This window comes from Falco cherrug, chromosome 1 (assembly GCF_023634085.1).
Source record: "Falco cherrug isolate bFalChe1 chromosome 1, bFalChe1.pri, whole genome shotgun sequence".
Classification (NCBI taxonomy): domain Eukaryota; kingdom Metazoa; phylum Chordata; class Aves; order Falconiformes; family Falconidae; genus Falco; species Falco cherrug.
The window spans coordinates 70,909,026-70,925,072 of NC_073697.1; the positions used below are offsets into that span (position 1 = coordinate 70,909,026).

The 16,047-nt window shown below is 38.8% G+C and overlaps 1 protein-coding gene across 6 annotated transcripts in view; it reads right to left on the minus strand.

Annotated features, from left to right (window-relative positions):
- Window positions 1-16,047, minus strand: part of BANK1 (B cell scaffold protein with ankyrin repeats 1) — a 167,067-nt gene that overhangs the window by 99,778 nt on the left and 51,242 nt on the right. For all 6 annotated transcript variants that reach the window (XM_055720306.1, XM_055720274.1, XM_055720291.1 and 3 more), the window contains 2 exons: window positions 11,599-11,719; window positions 2,585-2,781 (listed from right to left, as the gene is read on the minus strand). In XM_055720306.1, coding sequence (XP_055576281.1) covers window positions 2,585-2,781; window positions 11,599-11,719 — 318 coding nt within the window. The remainder of the gene's footprint in view (window positions 1-2,584; window positions 2,782-11,598; window positions 11,720-16,047) is intronic.

Genomic DNA, 16,047 nt, shown 5'->3' on the forward strand with positions numbered 1-16,047 from the left:
AGACTGAGAGGGGATCTTATCAACGTACACAGATATCTTAAAGACGAGTGCCAAGAGGATGAGGCCAGGCTCTTTTCAGTGGTGCCCAGCGACAGGACAAGGGGAAACAGACACAGAGTGAAACACAGGAAGTTCCATCTGTGTTTCCATGAGGAAAAAGCCTTTACTTTCAGGGTGACAGAGCACTGGAACAGGCTGCTCAGAGAAGTTGTGGAGTCTCCTTCTCTGGAGACATTCAAAACCCACCTGGATGTGGCTTTATACAACCTGCTCTAGGTGAACATGCTTTAGCAGGGGCATTGGACTAGATGACCTGCAGAAGTCCCTTCCAACCCTGACCATTCTGTGATTCTCTGATTCTGTGATCAGATTAATTGTCCACTAAACACAAGGAAATATTCTATCACTTCAGAAAATACAGCTGCCCTAGTTTCAGCTGGGATAGAGTTAGTTTTCTTCTTGGTAGCTGGTGCGTGCTGTGTTTTGGATTTGGTGTGAGAACAATGCTGGTAGCACACTGATGCTTTCAGTTGTTGCTGGGTGATGTTGATACTAAGTCAAGGACTGTTCAGTTTCTCAGGCCCTGCCAGCCAGAGGGCTGGAGGGACACAGGGAACTGGGAGGGGACACGGCTGGGACAGCTGACCCAAACTAGCCAAAGGGATATTCCATACCATATAATGTCATGCTGAATATATAATCTGGAGGGAAGAAGGAGGAAGGGGGGGACATTCAGCATCATGGTGTTTTGTCTTTCCAAGTAACTGTTATGTGTGATGGAGCCCTGCTGTCCTGGGGATGGCTGAACACCTGCCTGCCCATGGGGAGTGGGGAATGAATTCCTTGTTTTACTTTGCTTGCATGCACAGCTTTTGCTTTACCTATTAAACTGTCTTTATCTCAATGCACAAGTTTTCTCACTTTTACTCTTCCAATCCTCTCTCTCATCCCACTGTGAGGGCAGCGAGTGAGTGGTTGCGTGGTGCTTGGTTGCCAGCCAGGGTTAAACCACGACAACACCAGATCACTTCCTTAATTAGGTATGAACTTTCTTTAATAGTATGAGAAAAGAGAAATACCAGATTGCAGATATTCTGTCACCCTCAGTTTTTTCAGCACCTGTGTCAATAGCTGTTCAACAACAAAATTTAAATAGTACACTCTCATTCAGCATCTTGACCACTGCCAAATTGCCTTACTTTCAGTCTCTGGGGTCTACAGTTTTCTTCCTCTTGAACCTATTGAAAAAAAACCAAACCTAAACCACTCATAAAACACCGCTAAAGCTATCCTCATGGTTCTCCACTCATCATGACAGGCCTGTCTTTAGTTTTCTCAATCCCTCTCCTACACCTTTACATTAGATACCAATTCTGTCAAAGAAAATACTTGACAAATCTCTATGCCCTTGCTCTAGGATTTTAATAACTAACTCAGTCAGCCAGTGTTTCCACTCCTTATGATATCTCTTTCTACATTAAACTACCCTTAGGTTTCTTGCCTTTTCCTCCTCAGTCATGTAAAACATTCTCCCTTACATAATCTAGACAGGTATTGTATTTCTTCAAGTGCTATCTTTGGTCTTATGTCTATCCATCAAGATGATTGGTTAGCAGAAAAGCAAAACTTCTGGCTTTCACTCCTTGCATTTTCTACTCTTGACATGTCTGTTGTTACCATTTGTCTGTGAACATGGAATCCAACACCAAAAAACCAAGAAAACCCGACACTATCAGCAAAGCTGCACCAGGTCTTCTCAACATAGGCTTACTTATGCTAACAATCACACCTTGTTTTTCTTTTGATATATGATTTATCTGATTTGTTCTCTAGGCTTTAAAACCTCTAGGACAAGAATTATCATCTCTGCTTACATTATAATTAGCACACTAAAGACTTAAAACAGGTTAAAGCTCTCAAATATTGCTACAGTATATTGCTTTTTACACTGCCAATTCTGTTAGATTTCATTGATGATAGTTTGCATGCTAGAACTACACACAGACCGTTATTCTATTATTATCTTTCATGCAGAAAGGCAACTATTGCCCCAAACTCCTCCTGCATACCTGGCTGAAGAAAGATTTACTCCATCTAACAAAGGGTGCTAAAATTTAGCCTTCCTTCACAGTGGAGTGGACAGCCAAGGCAGGGCAACCACTCTTTGTTGAATGGTTAAGAGTGGCAATCCTGAGAGAGTTCAGAGTCATTTCTAAAGTGACTTTGAAAGAAGTCTTTATCTCCTACTCTAGGTGGTTGGGCTAAACTACTTAAAATATAATCATTGGGTGCTGACAGCACCAAGATAGCTAGGCCACAGGAGGAGCTTCTGATTCACTGTTCTCCCTCCATTCCATGCCTCAAATTCAATCAGCACAAAAGCTCGGATCTCCATTATGACAGTGTACAAAGAAAGGGGCTGTACTCCATTTTGACCCCTTTCTGAGATAGGAGGAGTGTAATAGTATTTTCAGACAGAAGGACTACAACGTATGAGGCTTTACAAGAGTTGTTACTATGGGATCTCAGCAGTACAACACCTGGTCCCTGGTTATAGATGACATGAAAAAGCATGTGGACTTACTGACAACTCTGTGATTAATTTTCTTAGTTCCCTGTGCCCGTGCTTCTCAGCAATATTTGCTGGATCTTCTCCATGTTTGTTGGTTATTTTGCAAGCCCATGAGGCCTCAGGGCAACTGAGTAGAAATGTTGCAAGGTTCTTTAATCCAAATCTGGCTGCACAGTGAAGGAGAGTAGGAAATTCTTCCAAATAGCTACCTGCATATGGAAACAAAGTTTTCATAAGAACGGTTTTGCTTTTTTGGAACATATTCCACCTTCTTTTGTAAAAGTCCTTTGAATATTAGTGCTACAGAATCACAGTTATCAAACTGCCAATGCAGAACTGGCATTCAAGGAACAATTCCTCCAACTAACAGTTTTACAATTCACTTAAGTATTTTAATAAAGAAGCCTTTAGCATAACTGAGAAATCTCTTTTTTTTTTCTGATAGAGGGATTTTGAACACTTTAGTTCTATTGAGAAATAAGTGTTCTTGCAAGGGGAAGAAAATTCTACAGCCAAAACATGCTTTTGCTCTAGATGTATACGATTTAATGCTTTAGGAATATTTTCATTTGAGACATTTGAATGGGACATTTTTTATAGGCTTATGGTGCTATGTTTTCATATTAAAAGAAATTTCTGAAAATTCCCATGTCTACCAGAGACTTGCAAAATTTGGCTTACCCCAGTAATGAAAAATCAGAGAATTTAAAGATTAATGTATTGGGTAATGGTTTTTGGGATTTATCTGAAATAGCATAATACTAATTTCTATCACAGACTTTATTTTTCAGCTTGGAGGACTGGGACAAATGTAAAGTGAAGTTAATAATTTCAGCATAGTCTTTTATTCTAATTCTATGAGTTACATAGAATAATAACCCCACCCCACACCCACAAAAACCCCCACAACAAAAAAGAGCTCAAGCATAAACAATACTTCCCACTGCCTTAATACTCTCCTCTATAACCACTTGTGGTTTGTTGTGTAGTGATTTGTCTATATATCAGCATGCAGTGTATCTCTCTTCCAAGTATGCATCCAATCTGCCCCAGGCACCATCAACTTCATGCACCCTCAGGGTCTTTACTACCCACTGCATGAAGCAGCGCTTCCTCGAGTGTGTTCTGAGCCTGGCTCCTGCTAGGTTCAATTGATAGTCCCTAAAATTAATCTTAGTCTCCATCCCTGTCTGCCCTCTCTTCACTTCTAGTGATTTACTAATTCCCAGAACTTCTTTCTTGAAGAGATCACGTCTCCTTAATCGTGCCTTACAGAGAATAAACTCCATCACCCAAGTGTTCTTCTACCTTTTTCAGCTTTAATGTAACTATTTTGAGATGATAGGCAAAGAGTTGCACGTGACAACTTGTGGGTGAGCCATGTAATTTATGCATTGTCATAATTATGTCCTGTTTTGTTCTTTACTCCTTTTCTAACAATTCCTAGTAATTCATTTGCTTTTTGATCTGCTGCCTAGCAACAAGTTGATGTTATCATAGAACTGCGTGGTCTTATTTCTCAGTGCTAACAGCCTGCTCAAAGCCTCTTATTTTGTATGACAACATAGGACTGCTTTTTCCACTTGCATCACTGTTTTTACCTACAATTAATATCATCTGACATTTTACTGCATAATTACTAAATCTTGTAAGGCCTTTCCTCCCATACTTTTTTTTTTTCAATTAGCCCTCTTCCTTACTACTCTGAATACTTTGTATCACTAGTGTAAGTTTTTTCCAACTGTCTGCCTCCTGTCTTTGGCCAGTTACTCATCCATACCCAACCAATTACTGACTTAATCAGGTTTGCTGACTCTTACAAAAAACCAACAAGAAATCTATAAAGCAAGACTTCACATTACAGAAAATTTATTTGGTTACAATTTCTATTAATTTGTCTGGTAGAGGCAACACATTAACCTGCTTCTAGTTCTCAGGTCTGCAGAGAAATTGGGTTTTGGAATCACAATTACACCTTCTAGCACTACAGAACTGAAAAATTGCACAGTACTGTTAGAAATACAGCTATTTTACTGTTTCCTCAGAGCTGTTAATGAATACCAGTTAGTTCTGGCAATTTCTTGTGCTCAACCTGACCATTTCTGCTCTAACTTCTTGATTGCTTCAACTCCAGACAGTCTGAACGAAATGGGCTGAATAAAGTGATGCCACCACTGAGTGCTGCTGTATCAGACCCATTAGAGCTCCAATATGAACTGGAGCTGAAAGCAGCCAAGTGGTGTGCTACAACTGACATTGCCAATGCATTTTTCTCAACTGCTTTGGCAGAGCGCAGGTCACAGTTTGCTTTCACATGGAGGGGTGTTCAATATACCTGGAACTGACTGCCCCAGGGGTGGGAACCACATCAGCTCAACCATTTCAGTTCTGTGTGTTTCAAGCCACGTTGCTCTTGTCCCAGTTGCTTTCCTACACACAAGAAGTTGAGCTCCTTTCAGGTAAACAGTAAAAAGCTGGTGCTGGTACCCAACAATTGAACATACTGCTTCTCCTGTCCTGAGTACCCATCTTGGCAGACAGGGCTCAAGTAATAGCCTTTTGTAAACATCTGAAGGAGAAGAGGATGCTCATGGAACAGAAGAATAATATCTGTTAAAGGATGGGGCACCGTAGTTAATGAGAAGGTATAAATCCATATGTTGGGTATAAAGATGGTTTAAGTATGCGGTTTAAGTGTTGATAAGAAGGAATTTCATGACAATGGAATGGTTAGAAGACATATATATGTATGTATGAAGTTATATGGAACCTGAACATAATGCAAATGGTACAGAATAAGGCATGGAGATTGTATTTGTTCTGGCTGAGCCCCATAGCAGCCCTCACAGAGCTGTGCTTGTATCAGTAGCTAAAAAGGTATAGATAACGCACAGTGTTTTGGCCACTGCTGAGCAGCGCTCACACGGCATCAAGATGGGCTCTCCAACAACTAGTAGGCTAGGAGTGAGCAAGATCTTGAGAGGGGACGTAACCAGGATGGCTGACCCAAACTGACCAATGGCATATTCCATACCGTACGACATCTGGTCAGATATAAAAGCTAAGAGAAAAGAGGAGGAAGTGGGGGAATGACACATTTGTTATGTACAAAGTCTGTCTTTCGGAGCAATTGCTATGCATACTGAAGCCCTGCTTCCCAGGAAGTGGCTGAACATTGCCTGCTGATGGGAAGGAGAGAATACCATCTTTTGTTTTCCTTTGCTTCCATGTGCATGACTTTTGCTGTTGCAGGTTTTTTTCCATCTTATTTTCTCCCCTCCTGTTCTGCTGAGGAAGGGACTGATACAACAGCTCGGTGGGCACCTGGTATCCAAGGTCAACCCACCACAAACTACAAGAACTCTAAGTGTTATCCCAGAATATAGCCATTTGGACTTCTTGGGTTTTGTCTGTACTTTGCTAACTGCAGGGACAGACACACAGACACACACACACACACCCCCCCTTGATGTAGACATGTACCAACTTAAGAAGCAGTCATGTGAACAGTATGCAAGTGATTTTAGGGCTGGGACAACCGCATCAAAGCTAAGTGTACTTTTACATATTGCACAGAATTCTCTTAAAGTTCCCAAGCCCAAGCTAATACTTCAAAAAACATCCACAAATCATCAAGTTGCTTTTCTTAATGCTTGTCTTTTGCTTCTTTTTTTTTGAGATATCCAGCAATTAAATAGGTGTTTAGCATTAACTTTAAAGAAGAGCAAATTACATGAACTCTAATCAACAGTCTTCATCCTGTTAGCAGACTCTAGAAGGTCAAATATAGTCAGTACAAAGAGCCTTCATGAAGTATTAATAACATGATCTAAAAGAATTTCCACTCATGCTAACGAAACCTGAAACAATTGGTTACAAATCTGAAAGGGAAATCAAGTCTCTATTACCAATGGACTGGATGCTATGATTACTCCATCAATATAAAAAGTCAGTGGTATTCATAAGCCTGTTCTACGCTTTTATCTCAGCTTTCAAAGTAACACAAAACAGAGGTATCCCAGAACCAACTCCAAAATCCCTTCAGCTCCTTCACAATTAAGCTTTTTCCTGGTTACCACTCAACTCCTCCCTAGCTAGGTTTGATATTCAAGCAGGACTGCTACACTTACATACTTGGAACATTACAGGAGACTGTATCATTAACAAATGAAATACCTCAGCCAGCTATGGAGGATGGTAAAAATCATATATGAAATATATGAAATAAATTAATTTCCTAAAACAACCTTTTAAAAAAATATTATTTCTTGCAGTAAGCAGAATAAAAGGCTGTCTTTGGGTATGAAAACTTTAAAAGCAGCACTAGCAGCGAGATCTTTTATGTAATACTCAAAAAAGACATAATATTTTTAACACCACATAAACAATATTACAGCACTTTGACCAAGAACAGTAGATAAATAGTTTTATTTATTTCTTATTTTGAGAATGAGTATTCAGATAAATCTAACCTGTACATCTTCACATCTTGGGCTACGTGAGCTTTCTCATAATATCATACAGCCTCAAAATGTTGGTTCTAGTTGTGATTTTAGGTAAAGGAGCCATTGAGGAAAGTGCTATTGCTATACACAAACCTGTTGTTTGCAACTTTGTGCAATAATGCAACAAAATTCCATACATACATGCAGATAAAAGAAGGACTGTTTTATTCAATAGCAGAGGGATTTTATTTTTGTACACGGTCCAATGGGATCTTAGACTAAAAGGCAATTTCCAACAAGGTTAATTTTAAGCAAGCATCAATGCTAGCATCACTATTACATCTCTGAAAAAGAAGGTAGAGGGTTTACCTTATTTTCTTGGGATTGTGTTAAATCTAAAGACTGAACTTAAGTATTGAAGTGTTAATTCCAGGAAACAAATCTTGCTTAAAACATAAATCTACTGATAGTCATAAATAATTTCATCTTTCCTACCTTTTCATGGCATCCACTTCAAAAATAAGCATTACAAGGAAAGTTCTGTTCGCAGAGTAATTCAGATTACTTTCACAGTATGAATTTCCACACCATGCTTAAAACAGGTGCAACAGACAAAAGTAAAAAAACCCTAAGTCCAGAGAGGACAAATAACATATGTTGCATGGGAATTACAAAATTATTGTAGCCTATCTCCTAATTCCATTCAAGAGATCTCTCTGCAACATCTATTGTTACAGACAAATTTGAATACTATAGTGAAACCCACTTCTATAATAAATATGGCTGTATTATCTATAAATAAATAACTGACCCTTGAATTGAAAGTGTTTCAGTAGTACAAAATATGATGGGATAATAGCAATTTTAACAGTAATTCAATACTCCGGGTGAAAAAAAAAATCATCACATTTGCACCATTGTCGGTACACTGTTATTACAAGTAAAACTGAGTAAAACTGGCTGCCTGAAATATTTTGCATAGCTAAATATGCAGTTTGAGCTTTCTATGACTGGATTTTTTAGCTATGAGCCTTCCATGAAGGTAAACACAGTTTCTTTTCAGTAATGTAACTGTATAAATGCGCTGATCTTCCCAACAAATACTTAGCAAAATACACTATCGACAAAAATCCAGATTTTTGCAGGCCATGCAACACAATACCTAGTATCACTGTTAGCTAGTGGACATGATCATCACAATGTGTAACTACATTCAAAAGTTTCAGGTCCTTCCCTTCAGATATTACTGAACTTCTTGGTACTTCTGCTCTGCTCAAAATGAGCAGAACCCAAAGACCTATTTTCTTGTGCAAAGAAATCTGAACTACACAGACCTCATATGGTAGGGTGGTTGCATGGCCACCTTCCAGAAAAAAAATGCACATCAGGTGAGCATACACGTGGCTTCGTGGCTTCTGGGGCTTCCTATTGTACAGATGCATTAAGAGCAAAAAGCTGTCTGAAAGTAGCTGACTGCTGTCACACAAGTCCTACCACCCTAAGCTAGTGATCCCAGCTAAAAAAAAAAAACCCACAGCATCATGCTCTCCTCAGCCAGGTGTCCATACTCCCAAATGAACAACTGAAAATTCTGACGACAAGAAATACAGACTGGTAACTCAAGACACCACCTGGGGTGACTCTTCCTTTAAGGAATCCAAACATCACTGAACCACATCATCATACTATTCCCAGTATCTTACTTTGGACTTAAACCGCTTTCTTTTGAACATGGTAATATTCCATCTCCAGCATAGACTGTGTACTAGCAAGGTTCTGATTAGAAATGGAAGAAGCTCTGTTCAGACTTCTCTTCCCTTCCACTCAATGAATTAATGCTAGGCATGAGATTAATCAGTTGCTGCTGCAGTTACAGATTCAGCCATGAACAATGTAGGAGGATAAAGCTTACAGCCATGATGACTGCTGTTTCTGCATTCCAGTCAGTCACGAGCAGTTTCAGACATCAAACTGTACCAGCTCCTCCCACAGATGGCTCATACATACCATGTGGTCTGAAGGGAGAAGGCCACACAAACATCAGAAACTCGTGGGGAAAGCAGGTATGCGGCTTTGTCTATTGGTCCTGGGCTTTGACATTCCATTTCATTTAATTATCACAACGATTTTGGACTACGAGGGTCTCTTCAGGTCCAAGACAGATGTGCATTGTTTAGTCATGTAAATCAGCAGCTGGGATTAGGAGGCCCCTGACTTGTCACCTTGCCCCTCCACCCACTAAATGCCTCATAATTACATCTTTTCTAGGTATCACTATACGGTGGTATATTGAAAATACAGAAAATAAGCAAGCCCTCTATCCTCAGGTACTAATCTCATGTCATCTTCAGTTGCTACAGCACCACCAGCCTTACTCTCAAAGGGAGGACCTTCATATCTTGTTTCAGTGTCATGTGGGATTGGTTGTCCATTAGTGCAGATGCATGCAAAGGCTTTACTGAGTGGTACAAATGGACAGATTTAATTTCTTGACCATTACACAAAAGCCTGGTACCATCAAGTTGTGACGCAAGGCAAAAAGTTATTGTGAGGACCATCAGACGACGATACTGAGCTCCACCAATTTAAGACAGCTTTAAACACTCTGATTCACGAAGCCTTTTCAGGCAACAACCAGCAGCACCCTGCACTTACACAAAGTAGGACGCAACCTTCAAGGGCCAAACTTTCCAAGTCTTGCTGATAGAAAACTCTGAACTATTGAACTACTTGAGGCCATCCTGATACAATTGTTCTCTTGGCAAATACTATACCAACAGCTAAGATGGCTGCTGTTCCCTCAGCAACCTCAGGAACACTTCAATGCCCATTTTGCATGCAGCTGTGGTACCAGTTACCATTCTCTGCCCTGTATAAGATAATGGCTTTGCCACCCAAGCAGTGAGGGGAAAAGGATGTTGTTGGATTTGACCTCTCAAATTCCTCCCCTAAATACATATTTGATTAATTAAAAAATATAGTAAGGTTAATGACCTCACAAGAGATGATTGAAGGCTACTGGTCTTTCTTTGTGCCCTAATTCTGAAAAGAGGCACCACTGTTTAATTCCCTCCCGTCCCCTGACAAAGGTGAAGAAGTTACCTCTTTCTTTCAGGTTCTACAGCAAAAGTCAATGGCAACTAAGGGTACCAGTGTCAAAATTATCAGGTAAGAATAACCGACTACAAGATCTATTTGCATTTGGTTTTGGTTGGGGTTTGGGGTTTTTTTTAATTGTATTTGCTCACTTAATTGCCAATTCACAAAATTCAGTGAGCTCTTAAGACAAATTAATGTTCTAATGTAAAGAAATTTCCACCATACCGTGTTTAACTGCTTTAACTGAAGTTTTGTATTATACATGTAGGAAGAGGCTGTAATTATCTGAAAGCACACATGCTTCAGGCAGAAAATACCATTCTTGAACTTGCAAGTTTGTCACACTGAATTGTGTGACAAACTGAATTGGGGAAAATTGCTGAACTTTTATCAGCTGTGAAACTGGAACAACTGATACATTTCAGCTAAATATATAGAACTGAACAAAAGTAGTAGTGATCAGGGTAACTAGAAATGAACCACTTTTACTCAGTAGCAGTATTTTAATGAAGAACGTTAAAAGAGAAAAGCTGCTGCTGTTTGGAACCTACACTAAGAACTAGTTAGCTAGTGATCATAAGCAGGAAGGAAAGGTTAAAGATAAAGTGACAAGTGGCATATTTTTAAGTGCGTTAAGGTGGCTTCTTCAACTTTCAACTAACTTTGAGGCCAGTGCTTGTCTTAATTAAAGTTTTAGTTGACATGCACAAGGTTAAGAGGGAACTGCTGTTTTGTATGTTTTGTCATGTGATATTCCCTTCTCTGATATTCTCTGCAGAGGGTTCTAGAACACCTCAGCTATAAAAAAAGCAGAAAATCTAATATTACAGTATTGTAGTACTGTCTTAGTCTGTGGGAATTTTCATAAAATTGCAGTAAGCAAACAAGAGCCTAAAGTGATATTTCTGCAGCTCTTAGAAGACATCCTTCTTATTTCCCAAATTATTGACACAGAACATTACTTCTTTTTTAGCAATTTAAATAGACAGTTAAAATGACTTCTACAGTGTCAATATCAATTAAACCAAAGAAATACTTAAAGCCCCATCTGTTTCTTTTCAAAACCCACCTGGACACGGCTTTGTGAAACCTGCTCTAGGTGAACCTGCTTTAGTAGCAGGGATGGACTAGATGACCTGCAGAGGTCCTTTTCGACCCTGACTATTCTGTGATTCTACAATCTCTTTAGGTCTCTTACTGCCCATTTTCTCTGCAAATATAAATCTTCTCAGCTGCAAATTTGTCAATTTGCAGTTAATCTAAAGCTAAAAAACATCCAGACAATTATAAATACATAGTACTGAGTCTCAAAGTAATGATTTATAGAATTCTTTGTTCCACTTTTCCTTGCTATGTTGTCTTTATTGTGGATTCCTCCATTTTACTAGTGGTTTTAAATACTTAATGATTGTCTTATTAACATTTGTAAGTAATAACCATAGCATCAGCAATAAAAATCAATGCATACAAGAAGTGACTCACTAGTTTGTTGATGGTGCTCTTCTTCACTTTGGAATGGGCTGAATTCATAAGTAGATATTTTGCTTTTCAATAACCAAGTCAGAACATTGTCCAGCTTCTCTACAGAAGAAAATTTAAAAGCCTGTTTAAAATAAGAAAAATCAAAGAAAAAAAATAGTTTATTTATTGCATATGTTTTTAGCTTTATCCTCAGGGTGCTGCTGAATCAAATGAATGAAAACAGTGTTATTACAAATTCACTTTTAGTAAGAGAAGCAGTTTCTGAAAGCTACAGAAGAGATACCGGTATAGATAGAAGGATCATGGTAACACAATCCAACTGAAGAAAACCAGGTATAACAACTTATGAAGTTCAGCCATGACTAAAACCTTCTGAATGAAGGGTAAGGACAGGATGATTATTTCTTGGTTTAGCTGTGTACAACAATGCTGGGTGATAACCAGGAACTGTTCTGACAGACACGAGTCGCCAATAAATCCAAGATCTTACTACAGCAGTAATTCAGGATGAGTTGACTACAGTAGCCTTCTGTTACCCAAAATCTTTACATTAAGATTTGGTAGGTAGGAAACGGCTTCAATTCAGTCTGCAGAGGCCTAACATTCCTGATAGATTAAGAACTGATAGCAACCAGTGAGATTAGCTTCCTATTAAATACATAGTCTTTAGACATGAGAAATCCTCACTGACTTGCCACAAGATCTTTTTTTGATTGCCTCTTTCTGGAGAGAAGGCCAAGATCTATTCCTAATGACTCTCAAGGCAGCCATAATTAAGTTTGTTTGCTTGGTGTGATAGGAGACTACATGATAAGCACGACTACAGAGATTTGAGCAGTAAGGTTATTTTACACTGTTTACTATGGCACTAGTCCAGTCTGTGCTGCACTGGGTGCCAAAAGATGCTCATTGATGGTCATCCATGCTCATACTCCAGTCAGATGGCAGCAGCTGTGTGTTAAAGGTTGCCTTTCCACAGTTGAACTGTTTCTGGTCAAGACAATTCTGGGATCACTAACAGGGAATATCTGCAGATACACTTAGCATATAAACTTAAAAAGAAACTCTGTGACTGACATGCTGAGAAGAAAAGGACACAGAGGGGTCTACTGATGAAACACAAAGTTTAACTCCCGAGGCTGTTAAAAGCGAGTAAGAAAATAAGTGTGACGTGATCAGAAAATGTTGAGTACACAAGCAAGATACAATTTTCAGCTGAGTCCTAGCCAGAATTAGAAGACAAGTTTGCGCAGATAGGGAGCTACCAATAATAAAATGATTATTTTTCCCATAATTGATACTAGCCCTTCCAATATTGATTATGACACATCAAATTCATCACATTTAGTAACTCGTCACCTATTTCTTTCCATAATTCACCCTTTCTGTACTGCTGAATTATATTCTCTGTATTTGTTACTCAATAATTACAAATACATAATTTAGTCCTCAGTAACCAAAGCAGTAAGTATTATAAAAAAAGACTCTACCTAGAAAAAAAAATCTTGAAGACTTGTTCTAGAACAAAGATCTAATTGGAGTACCAGACTTACAGTGTGAATTGAGAAAGGATATGCAAAACCTCCCAAATATCTAAGAAAAAAAAAACCCTATTAACATGAATAACCACATTTAAAAATTAAGGGGAGTAATTCAGTTAGGAAACCATACTATTCTCTCTTATTCCAAGTAGGTCTTCTTAGATACAATATCATCATTGGTACCACCTTAACAGAGTTCAATCTAGAGTAGGACAGAGAGAAGTAATAACATAGGAACTGTCTCAGATGAGAGTATGTGCAGGTACTGTGCCATGAAGAAAGAGGCTCAAACCCACTGGTATTCACTGAAACAACTATATAGCAGAAATTCCAGTACATAGAGAATAATCATATAGGTGGGTTTCTAGACAAACTGAACTTGAAGTAATATTTATAATTTCCTTTTAAAATAGCAGGGATACCCCTTACACATTCCATACCCCTACCTATCTAGCCTTCCCTGTTCAAAAGAAAATGAACAAAGTAAAAACACCCCAACAACACCTGCCTCTTATAATCTGTCCTGAAATGCTCAAGGAGCAATTTCAAACCAAAACCATTTCAGACTGTCTTGTATATCAAAGCCAAATAAACACCCTACAGCCTCTTTTCAGCAAGCATGCTCGTTAATCTTGCCAGCAAAGCTCCTCTGCTTTTTAATGACCTGAGGCAGGAACCTTTCCTTCTCCCTTTTATTCAGGCAGAAATCTGGTAGAGAAGTACCTGAGGAGTGTTTAGCTCTTATTTTGCACTCAGACAACCAAATCTACATGGGATAAAACAATGTTTCACAATCCGAGATCAAGCAAGTTCTTGAAATGAGAATGCACAACTTCAGGAACTTGCAGCAAAATTTTCAAGGCCATAAACAGTTGCATGGCTTAACTACATCAGGCTAACTCAATTTTGACAAGCTGCTGAGACAGAAGTTAGACTGATCTCCCAAAGGGAACAGACTAATTTACAGTTAAATTTCTCATGCTTTAACAGGCCTGCCTTCCAATGGCCTGTCTATACATTTCTATGATTTCCAAGTCAGGCACAATACACTTCTTATACACAGTTATTAGTGCAATTTGCTCAAAGTTTTCCACCTCATTATTTTTTTCTCTTGCTCCAGGGATCTAAAATCTGAAGGCTCAAGCAATGATTTAACAAGCTATCTTGTTAACTAAACCATAACGAGGAGCTTTGTTCTGCTACTCTGCAACAAAGGCACAGCAGGAAAATCTAGGTTAGTTATTTTTAAAAGTCTACGTTGATGCCTTTTGTCTCACATACAGGAGCACTTGTTCCAGTACTTAAGTGAAGATAACAGCAGAAACAACAGCGAAACCTAACTAGCAATAGTATCTAGCACTATCTAGCTCCATACCAACACAAAGCGCACTTCCCCCAAGAAAGAATTCAGTTTAGAGAATTTTACTTTACTGCCTATTCCTGCTCCAAAGCACTCACAGACTCTAAGTAAGCTGCATTTACATATTTTGATGCACCCTACACAAGTCTCTAAAGGCCCGTGAAATCTTCCCAAGAAATCCCAACAGTACATGCCTGAAGTTCATGCTGAATCTTCACCAAAGCCAAGGGAAGTAGAACTGTATTTGAAGTTAAGCACACTGCAAGGGAACACTGAGCCATTCAGGAGTTTCAGGAAGTCCACATTTTATCTGAATATTGATTTAAAACATGACAGAAAAGAAGTAAAAGCACTACTTTCTCCTTGTGTTCTTGCAGACAAGTTATTTCCAGGAGCCACTCGGAATTAAGCTAGTGAGTTTGTAGGTAATCCTTATGGTCTCTGAAGCACAGCCAGCTGCTCTTTGCTCCACCTTTCAATCTTGGTCCTTCTGCAAGTGCTACTACCTGCCCCAGAGCTCACCACCAGTAGCTTGTCCTCCTCACTCAGTACCACCTCCTCAGGTGTAGGCACTACCTGCATTCCTTCGCTCCCTTTTCACAGCAACATGACACAGCTGTATGCAACAGAGGAACCCCAACTGCTGACCATCACACATGGGCTTCCAAAAACATCCTTGAAAAAGGAAATGAAGCACATATCTTGCTACTTTTGTGAATGAGATGGTCTACATTCTTCAATAACTGCTAACAAAGCCTGAAAATATGTGCCACTGAAACACAGCACACACAGCCAGTAAATTAACATATTTCTTGCTGGCTTTAGCAGTACTAACAAGGTTAGATTTACATAAAGATGAACTCTTTCAGTAGTTCTTATATATCAGACACTACTTTATATGCGCTTCAATATCTAGATTACTTCTGCCAAAAAGAATGGGCTAGACTTAAAAATCACTTAGGCTTTTCTGACAGTTTTAGCCACTGACAGAACATGGAGAGATTTCATACCTAGAGGAAAATAAAGAAACATTTTAAAGTAACTGCTGCTGACATGGCTTAGAAGATTGAAACATTAAGAAGCTTCAAATTATCTTTGGGGATCAGGTAAAGGCGCATACATAATATGACCACATAAGTCATGTAGTGTTTTCTTACAAGTTTCCATAGAGGATCTGCAATTTATTTTCCTTCTTCTTTTTCAACATGCACTGTAACCGGAATCCTGTTTGATGACTATGATAAAAACATCCTTTAAGATATCAAGTCTCTCAAAATCATAGCAGTACTATTCCGTCAAAGCTTGTCATACAGACTTTCTGAATCTCTAGATATTCTAAGTCACTCAAACAAACATGAACCTTATCAATCATTAATTTCAGTAATAAGGATATGACCATATTTTCAATTTTTTTTAAAAACCTAAGAAATCTGTACCAGGAAACCCCAACACTAACTAATTGAATCAATAGTTGCATTTAGTAGAACGTCTGAGAGAAAAATCAATACACCATGTAAATCCAGCAGAATGCTGAAATGAGAAGTTGAT